Raw genomic sequence first — 27,308 nt, 5'->3', positions numbered from 1 at the left:
CTGTCTCCTGCTCCCGTTGGAACCCCAGTGTCCTTCTACCCTGGCTATGTCTCCATCCTCTGCCATCCCAGTGGTTCCAACTTTACTAGTGACTGTGTCAGTCCACCCCGGCAGTGCTACCTGCTTCAGCTACCTCGGTGGTACCAGCTTTACCGGTAAGTGTCCGTCCACCCTGGCTGTGCCACCTGCCTCAGCTACCCTGGTGGCCCTTGCTGCACTAGAGACATTGCCCGTTTGTCCCCGTATCCATCCATGTCCTGGGGCTCAGATGCCACAGTTCCGGTCACTGCCCTGGGAGTGGCACCTGGAGTCTGCCTCACGACAGGCGCTTAGTCAAGCCCCTCCCACTAAAGGGTAAGCCCAGGGTCCCCCTGTGATTCAGTAGATCCACTGTTGCTCACCGCTTTATCATCTACAGTGGCGTACATTACAGGGGCACTTCAGAATGGTGGGTTTAAAGGGGTTTCCCCAGAACTAGGACAACCCATTATGATTCCACATTTTCCCCAGGTAAAATAATAAAGCTTATACTTGCCTTTCTAGCAGTATCTGAGCTTACGGTGTCATAGCTCAAGTGGGGTTGTGACGTCACATGAGCCCCAAGTCCAATCAGTGCGACTTCTGTCACCCCACTTTTGGACCAAACTAATATTCAACAGGAAGTGAATGCAGCCGCAGAGCTCACTTCCTGCTGATTAACTCGTTTGGTCCAAAGGTGGGGAGAAAGAAGCAGTGGTTGTGTGACGTCACAACCCCACATGAGCCCCAGTACCTTGAGCAGTGGCACTGCTGGAAAGGCGCCGCCATGGGAGTGAAGTATAAGCTTTATTATTTTACCTGGGCATAACATGTGGAAATACAATGGGTTGTCCTAGTAGTGGACAACCCCTTTAAGATCAACCATCAGGTTATCACTGTGGATAGGTATTAACTTTCAAAAATGGAAACAATCTTTTAAATGTAATTTGTCAGTGAGGTATTGCTATGTAATCCTAGAGCAGCAAAATATAGGGGCAGAGACCATGATTCCAGTGATGCGTCACTTAAAATACGGTTACAAAAAAAACAGAGTTTCATCAATTATCACTAGATGACTACAGTCATATGAAAAAGTTTGGGCACCCCTATTAATGGTAACCTTTTTTCTTTATAACAATTTGGGTTTTTGCAGCAGCTATTTCAGTTTCCTATATCTAATAACTGATGGACTGAGTAATATTTCTGGATTGAAATGAGGTGTATTGTACAGAAAATGTGCAATCCGCATTTAAACAAAATTTGACCAGTGCAAAAGTATGGGCACCTCAACATAATAGTGACATTAATATTTTGTAGATCCTCCTTTTGCAAAAATCACAGCCTCTAGTCGCTTCCTGTAGCTTTTAATGAGTTCCTGGATCCTGGATGAAGGTAGATTTGACCATTCCTGTTTACAAAACAATTCCAGTTCAGTTAAGTTTGATGGTTGCCGAGCATGGACAGCCGCTTCACATCATCCCACAGATGTTCAATGATATTCAGGTCTGGGGACCGGGATGGCCATTCCAGAACACTGTAATTGTTCCTCTGCATGAATGCCTGAGTAGATTTGGAGCGGTGTTTTGGATCATTGTCTTGCTGAAATATCCATCCCCTGCGTAACTTCAACTTCGTCACTGATTCTTGCACATTATTGTCAAGAATCTGCTGATACTGAGTTGAATCCATGCGACCCTCAACTTTAACAAGATTCCCGGTGCCGGCATTGGCCACACAGCCCCAAAGCATGATGGAACCTCCACCAAATTTTACTGTGGGTAGCAAGTGCTTTTCTTGGAATGCCGTGTTTTTTTGCCTCCATGCATAACACCTTTTTGTATGACCAAACAACTCAATCTTTGTTTCATCAGTCCACAGGACCTTCTTCCAAAATGTAACTGGCTTGTCCAAATGTGCTTTTGCATACCTCAGGCGACTCTGTTTGTGGCGTGCTTGTAGAAACGGTTTCTTTCGCATCACTCTCCCATACAGCTTCTCCTTGTGCAACGTGCGCTGTATTGTTGACCGATGCACAGTGACACCATCTGCAGCAAGATGATGCTGCAGGTCTTTGGAGGTGGTCTGTGGATTGTCCTTGACTGTTCTCACCATTCTTCTTCTCTGCCTTTCTGATATTTTTCTTGGCCTGCCACTTCTGGGCTTAACAAGAACTGTACCTGTGTTCTTCCATTTCCTTACTATGTTCCTCACAGTGGAAACTGACAGTTTAAATCTCTGAGACAACTTTTTGTATCCTTCCCCTGAACAACTATGTTGAATAATCTTTGTTTTCAGATCATTTGAGAGTTGTTTTGAGGAGCCCATGATGCCACTCTTCATAGGAGAGTCAAATAGGAGAACAACTTGCAAGTGGCCACCTTACATACCTTTTCTCATGATTGGATACACCTGTCTATGAAGTTCAAAGCTCAATGAGGTTACAAAACCAATTTAGTGCTATAGCAAGTCAGTAGAAAGTAGTTAGGAGTGTTCAAATCAAGAAATTGATAAGGGTGCCTGTTACATCTCGTGGCTCTCCTGAGGCAAGGACTGAGGCAGTCTCCCATTCCTTGCCTGCCACGAGCACTCCTGCTCAGCAGCGCCGAAGGTCTGCCAGACTGCGCAGTGTGCAGGAGATACCTTCTCAGAGAGGCAGCAGAAGGGTGACACCTAGTGGTTCTCCTGTTACAAGGAGTGAAGCGGTCTCCCATTCCTGGCCTGCCGCAGACTCTCCTGCTCAGCGGCCCCGAAGGTCTGCGAGGCTGCGCAATGTGCAGAGGTTTACTGCTCAGGGAAGCAGTGAGATTCCCGTTATCTCTGCACATTGTGAGACCGAGGATCCCGCCTCTATTTCCCAGAGGCAGGAGGGTGAGCATGTGCAATGCGTGGTGGGTCCTGATTCGCTCACTGACGTCACACGGCTTGATGACAAGGCTGGTGACGTGATGAATCCTGACTGGCCAGGCTGGGACGTCGTGGACCCTGATTGGGTCAAGTCCGTCATCTCCGCCTCACGCCCGCCCTCGGGTGGAGCTGCACCTCCTTAAAAGCTCCCCCTGCCATCATGGCGGCGCGCGACCGTCCTTCTATGTTTGGATGTCTGGCAGCGTGCTGCCACGCCACTGCTCAGGCATTACTGTCTCTTGTGGGCTTGGCCCTTGCTGCTCCGGCAGTACCTCGTTTGCAGGCCGTGTTCCTGCCTTGCTGCTCCGGCAGTACCCCCGTCAACAGGCCGTGTTCCTGTCCCAGGTGAGCTCCTCAAGTCTCCATTGGACTCACCTGGTTATTGAAAGCACACGTGCGTGGGCACCTCTGTGCTACCCTCGTGCCATATTCTCGTGACTTCCACTGGCACACGTGCGTGGGCACCTCTGTGCTTCCCCGTGCAACAGGTACACCGAGCCGTGATATCTGTGCCATACAACCCTCACGGGTTAGGGCAGATCGGTGTACATAGATCGTCTGTGACATTCCAGACGATCGCTAGCAGCAACCCGCTCACTCTTCACCCACCATAGCGGCGGTCCCTTACACCGCACAGTGGACCTTGACCGGCGGAAGCAGTCCATTTCCCATCTTGGCACGCTTCCCCGGGTCCCCCTCGTAACATTACGGTCGCGCCAAAGGTCTGGCTATGGCTGAAGAGCAGCAGCAGTTGCTGCGTTATGTGCAGCAGTTGGAGTCACGATTGGCAGCAGTGGAGCAGTCTTCCTCCGATAAGACTACTCTGACGACAGTCGCCACCCAGGCGGCTACCCAGGCTGTGCTATTGGGCGGAAGGTCTCCTCGCCTTGCGCTTCCAGAGCGCTTTAGCGGCAACAGCTCTGAGTGCCGTGGGTTTATAAACCAGGTTACCACCTACTTAGAGCTGTCCGCGACTCTTTACGCTACCGAGAAGGCGAAGGTAGCCTTCGTCCAGTCCCTGCTCACAGGGAGAGCGCTGAAGTGGTCCACGCCGTTGTGGGAGCGCGGAGATCGTGTGGTGAATAACTTAGCAGCTTATCTTGGGGCCATGAGAATGGTGTTCCTCGGGCCTCAAGTCACCCACGATTCCGCGCTGCGCCTCCTACAACTTCGGCAAGGGTCTGCTTCAGTCGGGGACTTTGCTGTACACTTTAGGACACTGGCCGCAGAGCTGGACTGGCCGGATAAGGTCCTTGTCCCTGTGTTTTGGGAGGGCCTGGCAGGGTTTGTCAAAGACGCACTGGCCACACGTGAGGTGCCTGCCACTTTAGAGTCCTTGATTCAGGTTGCCTCTCGCATAGACATCCGCCAGGCGGAGCGAAGGCTCGAGGTCTCTTCAGCACCCACGTCTTCTCGGCCTAAAAAGCGTCTGACTCCCGTCTTCCATCAGACAGGTCCCCCAGCCAGTCCTGTAGGCGACTCCGTGGAGTCAATGGAGGTGTCCAAGGTGGTCTCCTCTGCCCCAGGTTCTCGGTCTTGTGTCATCTGCTTTTCCTGTGGGCAGAGGGGACACATAGCTACCCTATGTCCCAAACCGTCGGGAAAAGACAGCGTCTAGTTTCTATCAGAGGGGGGACTCTAGACGCTACTTCTCCCTCTAGGTTGACTATCAGCGCCCAGTTGCAGTTCGGCACTACTCTCTTCTCTGCCCTGGCTTGCTTGGACTCAGGCGCTGAAGGCAATTTCATCTCGACCTCCCTGGCAACCCGATACTCAGTTCCCCTGGTTCTGTTGCCCAAGCCACTCAGGGTCCGGGTAGTCGACGGGTCCATACTACTCGATCCTATCACCCAGATCACCATCCCTCTCAGGATGGATGTACCACCGGGACACCATGAGCAGGTGTCCTTCCTGGTGCTTCCAGGGGGGACGGATGAGATCCTACTGGGCCTTCCCTGGTTGAGACAGCATGCTCCTATACTCAACTGGGCAACAGGGGAGATCTCATCCTGGGCAGGATCCTGTAGAGAGCACCTCGTGACTACCGAACCACCCGCTACCATTAGGTCGGTTGGGTCCTCAGGGAATACTGAGGGGCCGGGTTTACCGACACCTTATGAGGCCTACAGGGATGTCTTTTCCAAAAGGGCCGCAGATACTCTTCCTCCCCACCGGCCATATGATTGCCGAATAGACCTGAAGCCAGGCTCCGAGCCCCCTAGGGGCAGAGTGTATCCACTCTCTGCTCCAGAGATGGAGGCTATGTCCAAATATATTCAGGACAGCCTGGCGAAGGGGTTCATTCGCAAGTCTATTTCACCGGCTGGTGCAGGGTTCTTTTTTGTGCAGAAGAAGGAAGGGGATCTGCGCCACTGTATCGATTACAGGGGATTAAATGCAATCATAATCAAGAACAAATACCCTTTGCCCCTCATTACTGAGCTATTTGATCGATTCCGCGGGGCAAAGGTCTTCACAAAGCTGGATCTACGCGGGGCGTATAATCTAGTGCGAGTCCGAGAGGGCGATGAGTGGAAGACCGCCTTTAACACCAGGGACGGTCACTACGAGTATCTAGTAATGCCCTTCGGACTCTGCAATGCCCCCGCCGTATTTCAAGACTTTGTGAATGACATTTTCCGGGATTTGTATCTTTCCGTGGTTGCATACCTGGATGACATTCTTATCTTCTCCCCCGATCTTACCACCCATCGGAGGGATGTCATCCGAGTACTTAAGAGGCTCCGCACCCATTCGTTATATGCTAAGCTGGAAAAGTGCGTTTTTGAACAGGAATCCTTGCCGTTCCTGGGGTACATAGTGTCCAGTCAGGGGTTAGCAATGGATCCGGGGAAGTTGGAGACAGTGATGAACTGGCCTGAGCCCCGCTCGCTGAAGGCGATCCAGCGATTCTTGGGGTTTATCAATTATTATCGCCAGTTCATTCCCAACTTCTCGACGGTGGCAGCACCCATCATTGCCCTTACCCGCAAGGGCGCTAATATCAAAGCATGGACACGGGAAACGGTAGAGGCATTTCACACTCTCAAAACTCACTTCTCCAGAGCTCCCATCCTTCATCGTCCAGACATCTCCAAACCCTTCCTACTGGAGGTAGACGCCTCTTCGGTCGGTGCAGGTGCAGTCCTGTACCAGAAAAAACGAACGAGGAAGGAAACATCCGTGTTTCTTTTTCTCCAAGACCTTTTCTCCGGCCGAGAGGAACTACTCCATAGGGGATAGGGAGTTACTGGCGATGAAACTAGCATTCCAGGAATGGCGGCATCTCCTGGAGGGTGCGAAGCATCCATTTGAGGTTTTTTCTGACCACAAAAACCTCACATACCTCCAGACAGCACAACACCTGAACCCAAGGCAGGCCCGTTGGTCTTTATTCTTCTCCCGGTTCCGCTTTATTATCCGCCACCTGGCCGGTGAGAAGAACGTACGGGCCGATGCCTTGTCACGTTGTATGGTTGTGTTGGAGGAGAACGAGGAGGAGCCTCGTCTTATACTACCCCCGGACAGCTTGAGGATGGTCACTCCCACTTCTTTGGACCAGGTGCCACCTGGCAAAACCCTCGTTCCCCCTGAACTACGGAATGAGGTGCTATCGTGGGCCCATGCCTCCAAGGTCGGGGGTCACTTCGGGGTCAAAAGGACCAGAGACCTGGTGACCAGGCATTATTGGTGGCCGAGACTACCCCAGGACATACAGGAATATGTGGGAGCCTGTATGTCGTGTGCTCGGAATAAGCCATCCCGGCAGAGACCGGCAGGTCTTCTTCACCCACTGCCAGTGCCGGATCATCCCTGGGAAGTGGTAGGGATGGACTTCCTGGGAGATCTGCCCAAGTCAGCAGGGCACAGGGTCGTATGGGTCATCACGGACCACTTCTCTAAAATGATCCACTTGGTGCCTCTCCCACGACTCCCGACGTCACGTGCTCTCGCCACCTTGTTCATTCGGCATGTATTTAGGTTGCATGGCATGCCTGACAAGGTGGTGAGCGACCGGGGTCCCCAGTTCGCGTCTCGCTTCTGGAGAGAGCTCTGTAAGCTCCTGCAGATAGAGCTGAACATCTCCTCCGCATACCATCCCGAGACCAATGGACTAGTGGAGAGGACTAATCAGACCTTGGTAACTTACCTCCGCCATTTTATATCCGCGCACCACGACAACTGGGCTAACCTCCTTCCTTGGGACGAATTTGCCATTAACAATTCGGTCCATGAATCCTCTGGCCAGACTCCGTTCCTACTCAATAACGGACAACATCCCAGAATCCCGGTTCCGATGCCCATTACGTCACCCGATACTAGAGTGGAGGATTGGGCGACCAAGGCCCGGGAGATCTGGGATGACACCCAAGAGGCTCTTAAAAGGGCTAAAGACCGGATGGTGACAACGGCTGATGTTCGCCGCCGCCCTGCACCATCCTTCGCCCCTGGTGACCTAGTATGGCTGTCCTCTAAGAATGTTAACCTACGGGTACAGGCAGCCAAACTCGCCCCTAGGTATCTGGGTCCATTTAAAGTACTACAGCAGGTAAACCCAGTGGCATATCGACTCCAGCTCCCTCCACGCTGGGCTATAGCCAACACCTTTCATGTGTCCCTCCTGAAACCCGTACGACTTAATAAATTCTCGGGGTCCCTGCCGGCTCAAACCGACTCCCCGTCCGACGACCCTGAGGTGGCAAAACTTGTGGAGACAAAAGTCATACAGGGCAAGAGGTACTACCTCGTGGAGTGGGCCGGCCGTGGTCCGGAGCATAGATCCTGGGAGTTGGAGGATCATATCCGCGCCCTGGGTTTGATAGCGGCCTTAGAGCACGGACAGGGGGGGGGGCCTAGACGGGGGGGTAATGTTACATCACGTGGCTCTCCTGAGGCAAGGACTGAGGCAGTCTCCCATTCCTTGCCTGCCACGAGCACTCCTGCTCAGCAGCGCCGAAGGTCTGCCAGACTGCGCAGTGTGCAGGAGATACCTTCTCAGAGAGGCAGCAGAAGGGTGACACCTAGTGGTTCTCCTGTTACAAGGAGTGAAGCGGTCTCCCATTCCTGGCCTGCCGCAGACTCTCCTGCTCAGCGGCCCCGAAGGTCTGCGAGGCTGCGCAATGTGCAGAGGTTTACTGCTCAGGGAAGCAGTGAGATTCCCGTTATCTCTGCACATTGTGAGACCGAGGATCCCGCCTCTATTTCCCAGAGGCAGGAGGGTGAGCATGTGCAATGCGTGGTGGGTCCTGATTCGCTCACTGACGTCACACGGCTTGATGACAAGGCTGGTGACGTGGTGAATCCTGACTGGCCAGGCTGGGACGTCGTGGACCCTGATTGGGTCAAGTCCGTCATCTCCGCCTCACGCCCGCCCTCGGGTGGAGCTGCACCTCCTTAAAAGCTCCCCCTGCCATCATGGCGGCGCGCGACCGTCCTTCTATGTTTGGATGTCTGGCAGCGTGCTGCCACGCCACTGCTCAGGCATTACTGTCTCTTGTGGGCTTGGCCCTTGCTGCTCCGGCAGTACCTCGTTTGCAGGCCGTGTTCCTGCCTTGCTGCTCCGGCAGTACCCCCGTCAACAGGCCGTGTTCCTGTCCCAGGTGAGCTCCTCAAGTCTCCATTGGACTCACCTGGTTATTGAAAGCACACGTGCGTGGGCACCTCTGTGCTACCCTCGTGCCATATTCTCGTGACTTCCACTGGCACACGTGCGTGGGCACCTCTGTGCTTCCCCGTGCAACAGGTACACCGAGCCGTGAGATCTGTGCCATACAACCCTCACGGGTTAGGGCAGATCGGTGTACATAGATCGTCTGTGACATTCCAGACGATCGCTAGCAGCAACCTGCTCACTCTTCACCCACCATAGCGGCGGTCCCTTACACCGCACAGTGGACCTTGACCGGCGGAAGCAGTCCATTTCCCATCTTGGCACGCTTCCCCGGGTCCCCCTCGTAACAGGTGCCCATACTTTTGCACCGGTCAAATTTTGTTTAAATGCGGATTGCATATTTTCTGTTAGTACAATAAACCTCATTTCAATCCAGAAATATTTCTCAGTCCATCAGTTATTATTATTATTATTATTATTTATTATTATAGCGCCATTTATTCCATGGCGCTTTACAAGTGAAAGAGGGTATACGTACAACAGTCATTAACAGTACAAGACAGACTGGTATAGGAGGAGAGAGGACCCTGCCCGCGAGGGCTCACAGTCTACAGGGAATGGGTGATGGTACAATAGGTGAGGACAGAGCTGGTTGCGCAGTGGTCTACTGGGCTGAGGGCTATTGTAGGTTGTAGGCTTGTTGGAAGAGTTATTAGATATATGAAACTGAAATAGCTGTTGCAAAAACCCAAATTGTTATAAAGAAAAAAGGTTAACATTAATAGGGGTGCCCAAACTTTTTCATATGACTGTAGGTGTCTCATGCCTCCTAGACCAACTCCAACTCCTAGCACTGAATAGCAGCTTTCTGTCCATATACAGTGTACACAGAAGCTGCCAATCAGTGGAGTGGACGGGGTTATGCACAGCTCAGCATTCTGATTGTATCACAACTGCTGCACTCACCACACTAAGTGATACATCGTTGAAATCGGGGTCTCTGTTCCTATATCATGCTGCTGTCAGATCATAAAAAAAAAGCTGCTGACAGATTCCCTTTAATTAATTTAATAATGGCCTGATTACTCATTCACACAGTAATCTACTTATAGTATGTCTACCAAGGAAATACAGATGCATCTCAATAAATTAGAATATCATCAAAAAGTTAATTTATTTCAGTAATTCAATACAAAAAAAGAAACACATACAGCATATTATGTAGAGTCATTACACACAGAGGGATCTATTCCTATAAATTATATAGAGTCATTACACACGGAGGGATCTATTCCTACATGTTATATAGAGTCGTTACACAGAGAGGGATCTATTTCAAGTGTTTATTGCTGCTAATGTTGATGATTATGGCTTACAGCCGCTGAAAACCCAAAAGTCATTATCTCAAAAAATTAGAATAATTACCATAAAACACCTGCAAAGGCATCCTAAGCATTTAAAATGGTCCCTTAGTGTGGGTCAGTAGGCTATACAATCATGGGGAAGACTGCTGACTTGACAGATCTCCAGAAGGCAGTCATTGACATACTCCATAAGGAGGGTAAGGCACAAAAGGTCATTGCTAAAGAAGCTGGCTGTTCACAGAGTGCTGTATCCAAGCATGTTAATGGAAAGTTGAGTGGAAGGAAAAAGTGTAGTAGAAAAAGGTGCACAAGCAACTGGGATAACCGCAGCCTTGATAGGATTGTTAAGAAAAGGCTATTCAAAAATTTGGTGGAGATTCACAAGGAGTGGACGCTGCTGGAGTCAGTGCTTCAAGAGCCACCACACACAGACGTATCCAGGACATGGGCTACAACTGTCGCATTCCTTGTGTCAAGCCACTCATGACCAATAGACAACGCCAGACGCGTCTTACCTGGACCAAGGAGAGAAAGAAATGGACTGTTCTCAGTGGTACAAGGTGTTGTTTTCAGATGAAAGTAAATTTTGCATTTCATTTGGAAATCGCGGTCCCAGAGTCTGGAGGAAGAGTGGAGAGGCCACAATCCAAGCTGCTGAGGTCTAGTGTGACGTCTCCACAATCAGTGATGGTTTGGGCAGCCATGTCATCTGCTGGTGTAGCTCCACTGTGTTTTATCAAGACCAAAGTCAGCGCAGCCGTCTACCAGGAAATGTTAGAGCACTTCATGCTTCCCTCTGCCGACAAACTTTTTGGAGATGGAAATTTCATTTTCGAGCAGGACTTGATCTCTGTTCACACTGCAAAAGTGCCAATACCTGGTTTACTAACCACAGTATCACTGTGCTTGATTGGCCTGCAAACTCACCTGACCTAAACCCCATAGAGAATCTATGAGAGACTCCAGAGCCAACAATGCAGACGAGCTGAAGGCGTCTATCAAACAACCTGGACTTCCATAACACCTCAGCAGTGCCACAGGCTGATCGCCTCCATGCCACATCGCCACATTGATGCAGTAATTCATGCAAAAGGACCCGACCAAGTATTGAGGCATTTACTGTACAGACTTTTCAGGATTTGCCAACATTTTTGAGTTTACGGAAATAAATTAACTTTTTGATGATTTTCTAATTTATTGAGATGCACCAAACTAAATAAAAAATAAAAAAAAATGTTGGACATCAAAAAGTTTAACAAAATTAAAGACTTGAATAGCAAAAAAACGACTGAAACACACAAAGAATCATAAGAATGTGCTGAGAATAAGATCTGCTGATTGAGGATATTCTTCACTTTTGTTAGCGCTGACCTCTGGTTTTCATTCCACTCTTCTTAGGCCTCATTGGATTCTTTATTGCCTTTGGGATTTCCATGGGAAAGATGGGTGACCAGGCGAAGTTAATGGCTGATTTCTTTAATATACTCAATGAGATCATTATGAGACTGGTCACCATGATTATGTGGTAAGACGAACATGCGGTCGCCTCAATTTGTTTTGTTTGTGGTTTCTTGAGTAACTAGATTTTACATTAACCTTTCATTTCCATTTCGGGTCGAATGGGGTGATGCATAAAAAGTCAATTTTAGAACACTGTAAATGGTTTTGTGAAAAAATTGTAAATGAATAAAAGCTGCTGAGAAAAAAAACGCATTGCATATGGATGACATTCGTATGTCACACTGCGTCAGCAGTGAGGTCCTCCTGGGTCTCTTGCCATAGGGTGTCATTTCATTTTAATGTCGATGGATGGTTTGCGCTGACACTGAGGCACCCTGACGCTGTATAGAGTGTAACGAGGCAGTAGTTGTGTGCGATGGATTGACTCCGAATATGCCCTGGCACACTACTTGAAGGACAAGATCCTAGCTGAGTGTGTCAACTTGTCGTGTCTACACCCATGCAGGCCAGTATTACCATTGGCTTTGGCTGTCCATAACTGGATGACAATTGAAACTGGCAAGACCTATGAGTTCCCTTTAAACAATAAGGCGGGCTTTACACGGTACGATATTTCTAGCAATTGCTAGCGATATCATACGCAAAAGCACCCACCCCCGTCGTGCATGCGATATCGTGTGATCGCTGCCGCAGCAAACATTATCGCTACGGCAGCGTCACACGCACTTACCTGGTCGGCGATGTCGCTGTGACTGCCAAACAATCCCTCCCTCAAGAGGAAGGTGCGTTCGGCGTCACGGCGACGTCACTAAGCGGCCGGCCAATCAAAGCGGAGGGGCGGAGATGAGCGGGACGATCATCCCGCCCACCTCCTTCCTTTCTCATTGCGGGCGGGACGCAGGTAAGGTGAGATTCCTCGCTCCTGCGGTGTCACACATAGTGATGTGTGCTGCCGCAGGAATGAGGAACAACATCTATAAACAACCATTAACAATTTTTGGTTTTAGGATGACCTCTCTATGGTAAACGATTTTCACCACTTTGGAGGACGTTTAAGGTCGCTGGTAAGTATCACACGCTGCGATACCGTTAACGACGCCGGATGTGCGTCACTAACGACGTGACCGCGAAGATAAAACATTAACGATATCATAGCGTGTAAAGCCCCCTTAACAGTTTACCTAAAGAGATTGTTGACTTCTTTAACATTTATGACCAATCCTTAAGGGGGTGTTACACGCAGCGATATCGCTAGCGATATCGCTGGTGAAAGCACCCGCCCCCGTTGTTTGTGCTTCACGGGCAAATCGCTGCCCGTGGCGCACAAAACCATTAGGAGCCGTCACACGTACTTACGTGCCTAGCGACGTCGCTGTGTCTGGCGAACCGCTTCCTTTCTAAGGGGGCGGTTCGTTCAGCATCACAGCGGCATCACTAAGCGGCCGCCCAATAGAAGCGGAGGGGCGGAGATGAGCGGGAGATAACATCCAGCCCACCTCCTTCCTTCCTCATTGCCGGCGGCCGCAGGTAAGCTGTTGTTTGTCATTCACGGGGTGTCACATGTAGCGATGTGTGCTGCCTTGGGAACAACAAACAACCTGTGTGCTCAACAATCAACGATTTTTTGAAAAGGAACGACGTGTCAACGATGGATGATAAGGTGAGTATTTTCCATCGTTAACGGTCGTTCCTTGCTGTCACATGCAATGACGTCGCTAACGATGCCGAATGTGCGTCAAGGAATCTGTGACCCCGGCGATTATATCATTAGATACATTGTTGTGTGTAACGGGGCCTTTAGAATAGATCATCAATGTCTGATCGGCCTGGTTTCGACATCCCGCACCCACGCCAATCAGCTATTCTCAGTACCAGTTCCAGAGCTACCCCGTCTTCTGATAGCCACTGTGGCCGGGTACTGCACATCTGCCTCCTATTGATTTGAATGGGAGACAGCTATGCAGTACTGGTCGTGTCGCTATCAGAAGACAGAGCAGCTCCAGAACTGAGCTTTTGTGGCTTCCTGATGCTGCCACCGACACCAAGAACAGCTGATCAGCTCTTTATACATGAGATACTGGGCTCATAAGTTCCAGCATGTTCCAATTTTACAGAGCATTCTCAGACACAGGTCCAGCTTCCTCTGGGTTGTTCCCAATCTTATTGGTCCTGTGAGTCCAAGCACAACCCAGTCCAGCTCAACAGTCCAATTCATGATAGTTACTTTCTCTCTTCATGGCTCCACATTTATTCACCTCATAGAGGAGGAGATACGGGTGATCTGATCACTATGGCCAGAGTAGAGCCTTATGCTCCCAGATGCGTCCATATCTACGTCTCTTCTCTTCATAGAGGAGGCGGGTAGATGGTTCGCCAGTAATGTTAGAGAAAAGCCTTATGTTCTCAAATGCTTGGGGAGACTGCCCAGGAAAGTCGACTCTGATCACGTACCAATCCGTCTCGACCCATTATCTTTTCTCCTTGGGGCCTTGTCGCTAAAGTCCCACCCATCGGACCCTTCTGCCTGGGGATACTTCATTGGAAGGTCAGTCTCTAGCCTCAGCATTGTCTCACTTTCCGTGTCTCATCCACACTTCAGGATCACGCAATCTCAACTCAGTCTCCTTTCTCCTTCTGTACTGCCACAGGTCACCCACTGTATGCAGCCTTGATGATCTCTGAGACCATAGCTCTGCTTTAGTCACACACTAGGCCCTATCTGAGGCCACTCCAGGAGAAAGTCAGTCTCCCTTGATGCTAACCCTCCCATTGGGGACTAGTCCCAACACTTAACTATCCAATACACAAAAAGGAAATAAACGTGTATCCCAAAACATATGTAATTGCAATAAATTTATGGAAGAAATACTTCATTTTCTGGAACAATTTCAAGGGTGCCAACACTTTCAGCCATGGATTATAGATTAACGCTCCACATCACCATATAGGTGCTCTGGAGAGAAATACAGTAATCTTAGGGAGGGACTCCGGCACACTACCCTAAATAAGAAAAAGAAAAAAAAAAACAACGTCCTTGACTGCAAGGACATTGTTTCTTTTTTCTTTTTCTTTTTTTGGGTAGTGTGCCGGAGTCCCTCCCTAAGAACACTTTCAGCCATGACTGTCCTACCAATATGGTCCTTTATTTTGATCCTAAAGTCTCTTGTTGTCTTTCCAGCATATCGGAGGACAGATGGGCAATAAAAACTATATATAACTCCTACAGAGGACCATCTCATATGTTCTTTGAGTAAATGTCTTTATCGGAAGCCTACCATAAATTTTCTGGCCATGATCATTATTTCACAGGCCTTTCATGTCTTAAACGAACAAAAACCCTGGATCCTAAATTTGGACACTGGTGTTTTTACTAATGAAATAACTATTGACCAGAATGTTGGAAATTGAGGTGGCCTTATGGTCCGCGGAAAAGGCCTCTTCCGATATATGTTCCTTAAGGTCTGGATGTAATAGTAGTATCTTCCAATGTCTCCTGAGCATTTTGATGATATTTTCCTAGGCATCATGATAATTATTAATAAATATAATCCTGTTTGATTACTTAGGTATTAATAAGGGGTAACATCTCTTTGTGTGTAGAGTGACATGCCAGTGTAAGGAGACTTTCAGGCCATGTACATATAAAAGTCTCGTTACACTAGCATATCAGACATGTCCTTCTCCACAAGGAGAGAAGTTACCCCTTAGACCAAAAGCCAAGCAAAAACAGATTAATGCATGCGATGTCTACTAAACTAAAACTGAAAAGGGACTTACCCAAAGTAGGGTAAAGAGCTTAGCTCAATGCTAGAATATATTTAACATAAACATTGTACAATTAAAATATAATAATGCATTTTTGATGCTGTTTAGGTACTCCCCCCTTGGAATTGCATCTCTTATCTGTGGGAAGATTGCAGCCATCAAGGACTTAGAAACTGTGGCCAGGCAACTTGGAATGTACATGGTTACAGTAATCGTGGGCCTAGTAATCCATGGAGGTGTGATCCTACCACTCATATTCTTCTCCATTACCAGGAAAAATCCATTTAGATTTTATGGTGGTATATTTCAGGCCTGGATCACTGCCCTTGGCACGGCATCTAGGTAAGTGACCGAATTCATAATAACTGTCCGCTACCAATCGATTACAACCCTAAAAATGTTAATGATCCAAAAATGAACATTGGTGGTTTTTATTCCGAAATTGGGCAAAAATCAAACACTTGGATAGTTGTAGCCAAAATTTTGAGAGCGTGTCATGCGATGTTCGGCTCTGAATGCACTTGGTGGCACGGCAGCGGCAGACTCTGTTCACACTACGGAGTCTGACAAGCAACCTGAGGCTTCAGAATTGTTCAGCCAGAGTTGGGCATCGGCTGATTCAGGTTCACTGGTCTTCAGCCCTGTAGGAGTTAATTTGTGCAGACTGGTGAGCAGGAACTAAGAGCTCAGGTTGCTAATTGCCACATGCAGCTGTGTATTTCCTATTTAAGGTACAGCTTTCTTCCAGTATGCGCTGATAATAGCTTCAGCATATGCCCCAACGCTCCCGGTCTTAGTGGTTTATCCTGTTTATGGTGATCTGTGTTGCAATATTGAGTGGTGTGTACGCTCTTTTGTTCTGAAATTACTTCCTTTTCTTTATTTCCCTGTACACATATTGTCTGTCATTTGTGTTTGAGTGCAGCGTGTAAGAGTTTTCATTCTCCCTTGTCCATGTTATTTCTTTGGGGTTTTGTTATTTTGTTTACGGCCAGCCTGCCCGAAGAGTGTAGGAGAGGGGGAGTAAGATCAGGGCTCGGACAGGATCAGGGTCACGTTGGGGACTCAGACCTGGTTACCATCAAGCCTACCTCTGAGAGCAGGATCTCAAGTCTGAGGGCAAGCCTAATGGCCCCTGTTCTGTCATTACATATCCTTTGAGAGAGGGACACAAATTTTATTTTTCACAGTTTGTTGCTTTAGTGTTTTTAGATTTTTTTAGTCAGAAGCTTCTATGGTTAGTAAAGTACAATTATCAGCATTTCATAACTTTTTTTTTGGCAAATACATCAAGTTTACCCAATGACTTAATATTTGTCTCTTATTTTTACAGAGTTCTGCCCTTCCCCCTGACTTGTGGATCAAATCCTGACTGATAATCCATTATTATCGAATCAGTGCTTGAAATTTATCACAATTTCGGTGTTTTTGTTTTGCACACCCCCTTTTTGAGGACTGACGATGGGTTGAAATCTGAGGAGGTTCCTGGTCATGGACACAAAATTTCAATGTTTTGTTCAACAAGCCTCTTGGTTATCACTTTTGCTTTTTGATAGCCTTCATTATGCTGGAAAAAGCAGCGTCGAGACTTGATCTTGGAGGATGTTTAAAGCCCATTCTTTATTCAGATCATCCTCTAAAGAGGCTGCAGCTATTGAATCAAATCAACACCAGTGCAGAGCTTGCTCAGAAATGGCAACAGGCAGGTGCCAGTTCATCTGCAAGCTGAGTGAAGTGACGACTTTTGGAGGCTGGCTTGGTGATAAGAAGAGCATCAAAAAGCCTCTATTCTAAAAAAAACCCCCATAAAATCAGACTGATATACTGCAGGCAGTACAGAGATGAGATTGAAGGAGACTTATGTATAGTTGCTTTCTCTGATGAAACCTCATTCAAACTGTTTTTTAAGTCTAGAAGAAGAGAAGAAATGGTGAGCGCTGCCATGAGTCTTGTGTCTGCCAACAGTAAAGCATCCTGAGACCATTCATATGTACGGGCTTCACTTCCGTAGAGGGGGCTCATTCAAAATTTTGCCTAAGAACACTGCCAGGAATAAAGGAAGGGATCTAAACATTCTCCAAGAGCAAGTTCTCTCAACGCTCATGTTGCAATTTGGTGATGATGCTTCCAACGTGATGGAGACCAAATCACAAGGCAAATGTGATTACTAAGTGACTCGGTGAACAAAACATTGATAGTTTGAGTACACGGCCAAGAAACTCCCTAGATCTCAATCTTATTGAGAATCTGTGATCAATCCTCATCAAGCAGAGGACAAACCAAACATAGAAATTGTGAAAAACTCCAGGTACTGATTAGCAAGAATGGGTCATCAGTCAGGATTTGACACAAAAGCTGATATCCAGCTGCAGAAGGGCAGACGTCTTGAAGAATATGAGTCAACACTGGGAATATTTACTCCTTACAGAAACCTCATGTCAGTAAAAGTTGAAATACTTATTTCAGTAACCATAAAAATATTTAACTTAAAGATATGAAAGGCTGAGGCAGAAAACTTTATGAAAACCAAAACTTGTGTCGGTCTCAAAACCTTTGGCCACAACTGTAGTGTTCTTGATTTCTAGATGCGTCTTTGCTAAACCTGCCTCTATATCCGATATATATATATACAGTGCCTACAAGTAGTATTCAACCCCCTGCAGATTTAGCAGGTTTACACATTTGGAATTAACTTGGCATTGTGACATTTGGACTGTAGATCAGCCTGGAAGTGTGAAATGCACTGCAGCAAAAAAGAATGTTATTTCTTTTTTTATTTTTTATTTTTTTAAATTGTGAAAAGTTTATTCAGAGGGTCATTTATTATTCAACCCCTCAAACCACCAGAATTCTGTTTGGTTCCCCTAAAGTATTAAGAAGTATTTCAGGCACAAAGAACAATGAGCTTCACATGTTTGGATTAATTATCTCTTTTTCCAGCCTTTTCTGACTAATTAAGACCCTCCCCAAACTTGTGAACAGCACTCATACTTGGTCAACATGGGAAAGACAAAGGAGCATTCCAAGGCCATCAGAGACAAGATCGTGGAGGGTCACAAGGCTGGCAAGGGGTACAAAACCCTTTCCAAGGAGTTGGCCCTACCTGTCTCCACTGTTGGGAGCATCATCCGGAAGTGGAAGGCTTATGGAACTACTGTTAGCCTTCCACGGCCTGGACAGCCTTTGAAAGTTTCCACCCGTGCCGAGGCCAGGCTTGTCCGAAGAGTCAAGGCTAACCCAAGGACAACAAGGAAGGAGCTCCGGGAAGATCTCATGGCAGTGGGGACATTGGTTTCAGTCAATACCATAAGTAACGTATTCCACCGCAATGGTCTCCATTCCAGACGAGCCCGTAAGGTATCTTTACTTTCAAAGCGTCACGTCAAGGCTCGTCTACAGTTTGCTCATGATCACTTGGAGGACTCTGAGACAGACTGGTTCAAGGTTCTCTGGTCTGATGAGACCAAGATCGAGATCTTTGGTGCCAACCACACACGTGACGTTTGGAGACTGGATGGCACTGCATACGACCCCAAGAATACCATCCCTACAGTCAAGCATGGTTGTGGCAGCATCATGCTGTGGGGCTGTTTCTCAGCCAAGGGGCCTGGCCATCTGGTCCGCATCCATGGGAAGATGGATAGCACGGCCTACCTGGAGATTTTGGCCAAGAACCTCCGCTCCTCCATTAAGGATGTTAAGATGGGTCGTCATTTCATCTTCCAACAAGACAACGACCCAAAGCACACAGCTAAGAAAACCAAGGCCTGGTTCAAGAGGGAAAAAATCAAGGTGTTGCAGTGGCCTAGTCAGTCTCCTGACCTTAACCCAATTGAAAACTTGTGGAAGGAGCTCAAGATTAAAGTCCACATGAGACACCCAAAGAACCTAGATAACTTGGAGAAGATCTGCATGGAGGAGTGGGCCAAGATAACTCCAGAGACCTGTGCCGGCCTGATCAGGTCTTATAAAAGACAATTATTAGCTGTAATTGCAAACAAGGGTTATTCCACAAAATATTAAACCTAGGGGTTGAATAATAATTGACCCACACTTTTATGTTGAAAATTTATTAAAATTTAACTGAGCAACATAACTTGTTGGTTTGTAAGATTTATGCATCTGTTAATAAATCCTGCTCTTGTTTGAAGTTTGCAGGCTCTAACTTATTTGCATCTTATCAAACCTGCGAAATCTGCAGGGGGTTGAATACTACTTGTAGGCACTGTATCTGAAGATCTCTGTTGCAAATTGTTAAACAAATCATTATGTTTCATGGACGATCTTTGTTGCATTTCATGGTTATAGATAGACTCCTGTGTCGTGATGAGCAAACTCATGCGTATTCAGGTTTGCCAAACCAGCATGGACTAAAAAACCAAAATCTGGTTCGGGAGCCGAACTTGACCCCGGACAATGAACCCCATACAAATCAATGGGTGTGAGAAGTTCTGGGTTGTAAAATGGCGCTAGGGAGCTACAAATGGAAGTAAAAAATGGTAGCAAAAGCAGGATAGTTATACATACCATATTTCCCGGATGATCACTTCAGTCATACTATCTTCTGTGACAGTTTATTAAAGTAAAACAGCTACAGGCTGCAGCCCCCATCTGTGAGCTTTACTATGGCTAGATTTAAAAATAGAGGGGATCCAATTCCTAAGCTGTTTTTTAAAAAAATTACTTACTTAATTAAATCATTTTAAAGCAGACAGGTGGGGGCTGGTATTATCAGGATGGGAGGAGCCATGGATATTGGCCTCCCCAGCCTAAAAATACCAGCCTGCAGCTGCCCAGAATTGGTACATCACATTAGATGTGCAAATCCTAGTGCTTTATGTGGCTCATCCTGATTGCCTTGGTGCGGTGGCAATTGGGGTAATATAAGGGGTAAACGACAGCTGTGATTTGTAAAAAAATCACAGCTGCCATTAAGCTGTGGATTAGTAATGGGAAACATCTATGAGACACCCTCATTACTAATCCTGTAAGTGAAAAGAAATAAAACACAAACACCTTTATTTGAAAAGTACACACACCCTGTTTAACTTCTTTATTAACCCCCAAAACACCCTTGCAGATCCATCGTAATCCATATGAAGTCCCACGACGATCCTCAGCTGTGCTACATCCAGAGACTGCAGCGAGGGAAAACATGTCGGCTCTGGGAACCACTAAAAGCCGAGGCGACCCAACTGTGAGCAGGTACCGTGACTCAGTTCACTGGACATCACACCCTGGTTCCCATGGTGTGATCTCATGTGACCTGACTGCCAGACACTGTCGGACGGCAAGACACGTCCGTTCGATCATCCTAGGTCACACGTTGGGAACTCGGGTATAACCTCCACTGAACTGAGTGACATTACCTGCTCACAGCCGAATCCCCCTCGGCTGTTATTGATTCCCAGAGACTGTAGAGAGTGGACATGTTTTCCCTCTCTGCAGTCTCAAAAAGTCAAAGGGCTTGCCCAACTTTTGGGGAATTTAATAAAAGGCAAACGATGGAACATTTTTAATGAAACCAAACTGCAAAAAATAACTTTTATTCACGATAACATGCATGTAACAAAAAAAAAAATTCCAAAAGTGGACAATCTCTTTAAGGGATATATGAAGGTCATTGCATATTGACACTACTCATTTTGGATACCAAAATACCTGCATACAACAGAATTTTAGGCTATATTCAGAATGAATTTGCTTTTTGAGGCATTAAGAAACGACAAATCTCATTCAGAAATGAGGACGTTTTCTTTTCCCAAGTTGTTTTGAAGGTTTTGCAATATTTTTTATTTTTTTACTAGAAGTGTTTTTTTTTTCTTGCAGCCTTTTGATTTGCTAGTGCTTAGTTTGGAGAGTTTTCCATCAGGTGTATTTTAAAGCTCCTTCAGGAAATAAAATCACTCCAAATAAAATGCTCAAAATAGATTTCCCACAGAAATTAGTTTTTTGACAATTGTTTTTGAATGCTTTTTTAAGGAGGATTTTTGGCGTGGTTTCGCTGACCCCAAAAATCTAAAAAAAATCAACATGAATGTAGCCTAAAGGCTACTTTACACACTGCGATATCGGTCCCGATATATCTAGTGTGGGTACCCGCCCCCATCTGTTGCGCGACACGGGCAAATCGCTGCCCGTGCCGCACAACATCGCCCAGACCCGTCACACATACTTACCTGCCCGGCGACGTCGCTGTGACCGGCGAACCGCCTCCTTTCTAAGGGGGCGGTCCATGTGGCGTCACAGCGACGTCACTGAGCGGCCACCCAATAGCAGCGGAGGGGCGGAGATGAGCGGGACGTAACATCCCGCCCACCTCCTTCCTTCCTCATAGCGGCCGGGAGGCAGGTAAGGGGAGCTTCCTCGTTCCTGCGGCGTCACACATAGCGATGTGTGCTGCCGCAGGAGCGACGAACTACATCGTTACTGCTGCAGTAATGATAATCGAGAATGGACCCCCATGTCGCCGATGAGCGATTTTGCACGTTTTTGCAACGATGCAAAATCGCTCATCGGTGTCACACGCAGCAACATCGCTAATGCGGCCGGATGTGCGTCACCAATTCCGTGACCCCAACGACTCCGCATTAGCGATGTCGCAGCGTGTAAAGCCCCCTTTAGAGTATGTGCACACGGAATCTACTACACAATATCATATTGATACCATTTTTTAAGAAGACTTGGTATTTCTTGCATCTTTTTTAGGTCTTTTGCAGATTTTTTTTGTTTATTATTATTCCATATATACAGTATATATATATATATATATATATATATATATATATATATGTATATATATATATATATATATATATATATATATATATATATATACAGTCATGGCCAAAAATGTTAGCACCCTCAAAGTTATTCCAGAAAATTAAGTATTTCCCTCAAAAAAATAATACACCCTCTAAACTGCCCCTGGTCATAATACACCCCCTAGATTGCACCTCTCCATAATACACCCTCTACACAATACACCCTCTACACTGTCTCTCTCCATAATATCTCTCCCACAGTGCACCTATGTATAATATCCCCCATACACACTTCCCCTTTATATATCTCTCCCACACGCTGCCTCTCTGTATAATATCCCCCATACACACTGCCCCTATGCGTATCATCCCCCCATATACACAGCCTCTCTGTTTAATATACCCCCACACAATGCTCCTCTGTATATTTCTCCCACATAACTGCCTCTTTGTATAATATCTTCCAACTCACTGCCCCTATGTATAATATCCCCCATACACACTGCCCCTTTATATATCTCTCCCACACGCTGCCTCTCTGTATAATATCCCCCACACACTGCCCCTATGCGTATCATCCCCCCATACACACAGCCTCTCTGTATAATATACCCCCACACAATGCTCCTCTGTATATTTCTCCCACATAACTGCCTCTCTGTATAATATCTTCCAACTCACTGCCCCTATGTATAATATCCCCCATACACACTGCCCCTTTGTTATACCCCCACACAAAGCCCCTCTGTATATCTCTCCCACACACACTGCCTCTCTGTAAAATATCTCCCCACACACTGCCCTTATGTATATTATCCACACTGGCGACCTCCAAGTGGAAGCAGCCAAGAAAATGAACTGGTCAATTTGTTTCATTGCTGCACGGTTTTCATAGTTAGAGGTGGGTAAAAGAAGTTACAAAGGATGGAAATGGAACATATGTACAGCAAGTCATTTTGGAATTGCAGCGGGTGGTCATTGTTTTTGCCATTTTTTGTACTTTTTCAAGTGAGATTTATATAGAACCCGCCTGAAAATGGCAATGTGTGCACTTACCCTTGACCTTTTCGGTTTTCGGCAAGCCTTATTTAGATCATGGTTGCAAGCTACTCTATAAAATTTCAAGTGTTTTTGGCAAAAGCAAGTGATATTTTATAAACCAATGACGTAGGTATTTTTGTGCTGATCTTTTTTAAACCATCTTTGATTTTCTAGTGCTGGCACACTTCCGGTCACTTTCCGCTGTTTGGAGGAAAATCTAAAGATTGATAAGCGAGTAACGCGCTTTGTTTTGCCTATTGGAGCCACTATTAACATGGATGGCACAGCCCTGTATGAAGCAGTGGCGGCCATCTTTATAGCTCAGATGAATGGTGTGTCCTTGGACGCCGGGCAAATAGCAACAGTGAGGTAAGTTATTTATGTGGCTATATGTAGCAAAGGGGCATAATGCCTTATAATAACATGTGATACTATTATTTTCTATTTCCCTAGTCTCACGGCAACATTAGCGAGTGTGGGTGCAGCCAGTATCCCCAGTGCCGGCCTCGTCACCATGCTCCTCATATTAACCGCTGTGGGACTACCAACTCAGGACATCAGTTTGCTGATTGCAGTGGACTGGTTGCTGTAAGTAATAAGTTCCTTTATATAAACTGTGTCTTTATCACATATATACCGTATAAACTTTTTCATTTGAGGATTGGCCTGTGATAGGTGACTTTAAAACAAGTCAAACATGGTTAAATCCTTGCTCTTATTTTGTTCCTACTGCTTCCCTGAGTAATTATTTTTTTTTACTTTTTAAAATCCACAATACAGTTCCAGAGATATGATCCTTTTAATTTAGTGGTCTTTCCAAGGGGGTGTGGCTCACAGGATCCTCATGGGCGTGTCATTGTACCTCTGCATAATTATCCTGTGAGCCACGTCCCCTTGCTGAAGACTATATCAGTTAGCACTAAATAAAAAGCCAATTTCTCTGGAACCGTATGGTGGATTTGAAAAAAAAACAAAAACTGGAATACTTAGGGGTACGGCAGGAATAACGTTTAACCTGGTGACTATTGAGGGGTGGAAGTTATAAAATTTTTAACCCAAAATTGATTTTTCTGAAATATTTTCTGGGCAATCCTAAAGGGTTAAAGGAGGTGCTTAAAATGTCTTGCATATATAAACATCTAATATACATAAGTATAGTAAAGAATTATATAATACACATTATGTTTTAAATTTTCACCATTACTTTATCGGTTCTTCTACTTTTGAGATAACTTTTTTGGCATTCACCAATTCCTTCACATAGGGATACCTTTATAAAGGAGTTGTTTGGGTTCAGAACAAAGAGTCTGTCATGGGTGGACTAGGTTAGTTGTGAGGACCTGAACTGGTCCTAAGACTGGGATCCCTGCGCTGACCCTCAACCCAGAGGTACACTTAACGGTAGTGAGGTCTCGGCCCCCATTGTGTCCCTGTATTCTATTCTCGCCCTGACCTAACTCTCTGCACCCCTCACGCCAGGGTTGGGCAGGACACACCAATATAATCCCCCTCCCAAAAAGACATGGACAGGGGGAATAAGTGTAGCTTGTTAACTCTGCAAACAACCACAAAAGGGACATAATAAAGGCACAGGAGGAAAAGGGAGAAGGTAAGGCATACCAAGGACACTTCCACACCACATAAGCAACAGATTGCAGGTCACCAAAAGAGGATCACCAAGGGCACCAGATATTCGCAAGAGCATGAGCCGATGTTATCTTCAGCAATCTCCTTACAAACTCCCCAGCTTTATATAGAGAGAGACTAGCTGTAGAAGGTAATCAGCAACCTGACTTTCAGAAGAATAGCACACTGCTCCCAAAAGGATTAACTCCTGCATGGCTGGGAGCAGTGGAAACAACTCAGCCGACGCCCAGCAGAGCTGAGCATTTAAGAGAAACCAGGTTGCTTGTTGGACTCTGCAATGTGAAATGGGTCCGATACTGTTGCTGTAGTCCGCTTGTGTATATATCCGGATAGGGCACTACAGAGTCGCCCCTTGGACATGATTATTTAAGTGAATAATGCTGAGCTGCAATACCACAAACAACCTACATACAGATGTGGCGCTGTTTTTAGAGAAACGTTAAGCCATGTTTGCACATTATTGCATTGATCTGAACATTTTACATGTTACCTTTTATTAGTCTGCAGCTGACATCTGTACTGGGCAGGACAATATGACAGCACTGGGACCCGATTGATGTTTTTGGAAATTTTTTGTGATTGCCCAAACCACAAAAGGCGAAAAAATCTATAATCCAATGCATCAGATATCATAACAATGTTATGTAACAATATGTAATCATCCTTGATTTGGCTAAAGAGCAAACTACTTATAAATCAGCAGACGCTTCTGGGGTTTTATGTCATGGATGGTCTCACGGGCCCCTTACTTCCCTTGGAACACTTAATTTGCCCTTTTGCTAAATGCAATCTGTGCAGGCTATGTTCCAGATCACACAGCTGTATGAAATGTATCACATGTTTATTGAGAGGAAAACTAGAAAACTGGAAATTATAACTGTGCTCAACATTAAAGTCAAGACAATTTTCAGAAACTGCCCATATGGAATATCAGCTGCTTAAAAAACATTGACACTTATGTATTAATTATTTCCCCTTTAATTATTAAAGGGAATCTGCCAGCAGGTTTTTGCTGTGTAATCTGAGATCAGCGTCATGTAAAGAGAGAGACCCTGATTCCAGTAATGTGTCACTTATTAGTATGTGTTTTTCTGTTTCAATGCAATTAGTATTTTATCAGCAGGAGATTATCACTAGAGGACTAGGTGTCTTGTGCTTCTTAGTCCAACCACTTACTTCACTTACTGAGCTACTTGCTGTCATTCTGATACAAACACTGCTATATTTTCTGCAGATTTAGCAGAGCTCAAAATGCTCAGCGAACCCCGAAACAGAGCTAGTTATCACAGGAACCGCTATGCAGGACTCCCCTGACTTTCTCTGGCCCATCTGCCTCACTCACTCTGCTGCCTCCACTGTGCTCTGTGTCCCAGGCTACCACAGTATCTATATATGGGATGCACATAATACTTCCTATTGCTAACACACTATCTACCACTAAACCCTCTCCTGCCTATTTGGTCTTATGTTGCACTAAATCCTACCTTAAAACATTCTATATTATTCTCATCCCTATGGTTGGTACTTATCTATAGTTTACTCCCTATCATCCTACTTAACATTTCTACACTTTACATAATGATGATTCAATATTTTCCGTTAATAAAAGATCTTACATAAAACACATTATACTCTATATACTAACACCAGTTAGGTTAAAGATATATACAGTATATATACATACATATAGAGACAGTATACAATCAGCCCAGCTCCTACAGAAAGCTGTTAATCAGTGCTGGGGGCGGGGTTACATAGGAGGCACCTAGTCCACTAGTGATAGTCTCCAGCTGATAAAACACTGATTTTATTGAAACAATGCACAGCCCAGGAAGTGACACATCATTGTAAGCAGGGTCTCAGCCCCTTTAGGTTACTGGTCTCAGATTACATAGAAAAAAAAAACCTGTTCACAGATTCCCTTTAAATGGACTTATTAACTCTCCCAAAATGTCCAGGAGGGGTCCAGAAGTCGAAAATACTTCCAAGGCTCCCCAAGAAATTCTTGAGGTGCCACAAAAGCCTTCAGGATATCAGCATCCGATGTATGGCACTAGAATGCTCCATCCTAAGACTCCCGACATCCAGATGCACATTCAGGGAGTGGTAAAGTGGAAATGGAGGACGTGTGACCTTCAAAAGGAAGGTGTTTATGGTTTCAAAAATTCACAACAATGCTGGTTCTCCTTGAAGAGAACTTATGGGTGAATTTCTAAAAGTATAAGTTCCTATGCGGTCAACCATGGAATGAAGGCAACCACCCTCCAAGTCACTAATGTTTGGGATTGAAGAAAACTCTTGGCCTCTTATGTCATGTAATCAATGCTGATTGATCACCAAACTAGCTAAACCTATAATCAACTCATCTAACTTCGTGACTGCTAAGAGCCGAAACGCGTAGTTCTAAATCACATGGTTTAGTTCATAGACCTTTGTCCCGTTGATCATTCTACACCATCAATTGGAGCTTCTACTGTATAAAATGAGGTGACCATACACAATAATGTGATCCTAGCTCAATGCGTAGTCAATTGGCTAAGGAAGACATATTGTATGAACTGAGGCCCAGATGCTTCACGCATTTTGAACTATCTCCATTTTTTCTTTCTGTCTTATAGAGATCGTATGAGGACATCGATCAATGTAGTTGGTGACTCATTTGGCGCTGGAATCATCTACCATCTTTCCAAAGGAGAACTTGCTGCAATTGATGCGAAGCATGAAGCAAGGGAT

General features: G+C 46.0%; 1 protein-coding gene across 1 annotated transcript in view; it reads left to right on the top strand.

The window, feature by feature from the left end:
* The window catches only part of LOC142256950 (excitatory amino acid transporter 2-like), an 83,669-nt gene that overhangs the window by 56,211 nt on the left and 150 nt on the right, over positions 1-27,308 (top strand). Inside the window, exons 5-9 of the mRNA XM_075328964.1 lie at positions 11,296-11,422; positions 15,232-15,465; positions 23,103-23,297; positions 23,382-23,516; positions 27,194-27,308. The exon at positions 27,194-27,308 is cut by the window's right edge and continues 150 nt beyond it. Of these exons, the coding sequence (XP_075185079.1) occupies positions 11,296-11,422; positions 15,232-15,465; positions 23,103-23,297; positions 23,382-23,516; positions 27,194-27,308 (806 nt within the window). The remainder of the gene's footprint in view (positions 1-11,295; positions 11,423-15,231; positions 15,466-23,102; positions 23,298-23,381; positions 23,517-27,193) is intronic.

Source organism: Anomaloglossus baeobatrachus, chromosome 11, assembly GCF_048569485.1.
Source record: "Anomaloglossus baeobatrachus isolate aAnoBae1 chromosome 11, aAnoBae1.hap1, whole genome shotgun sequence".
NCBI lineage: Eukaryota > Metazoa > Chordata > Amphibia > Anura > Aromobatidae > Anomaloglossus > Anomaloglossus baeobatrachus.
The sequence above is the reverse complement of the archived record's forward strand: the minus strand, read 5'-3'. Positions and strand labels throughout refer to the sequence as shown.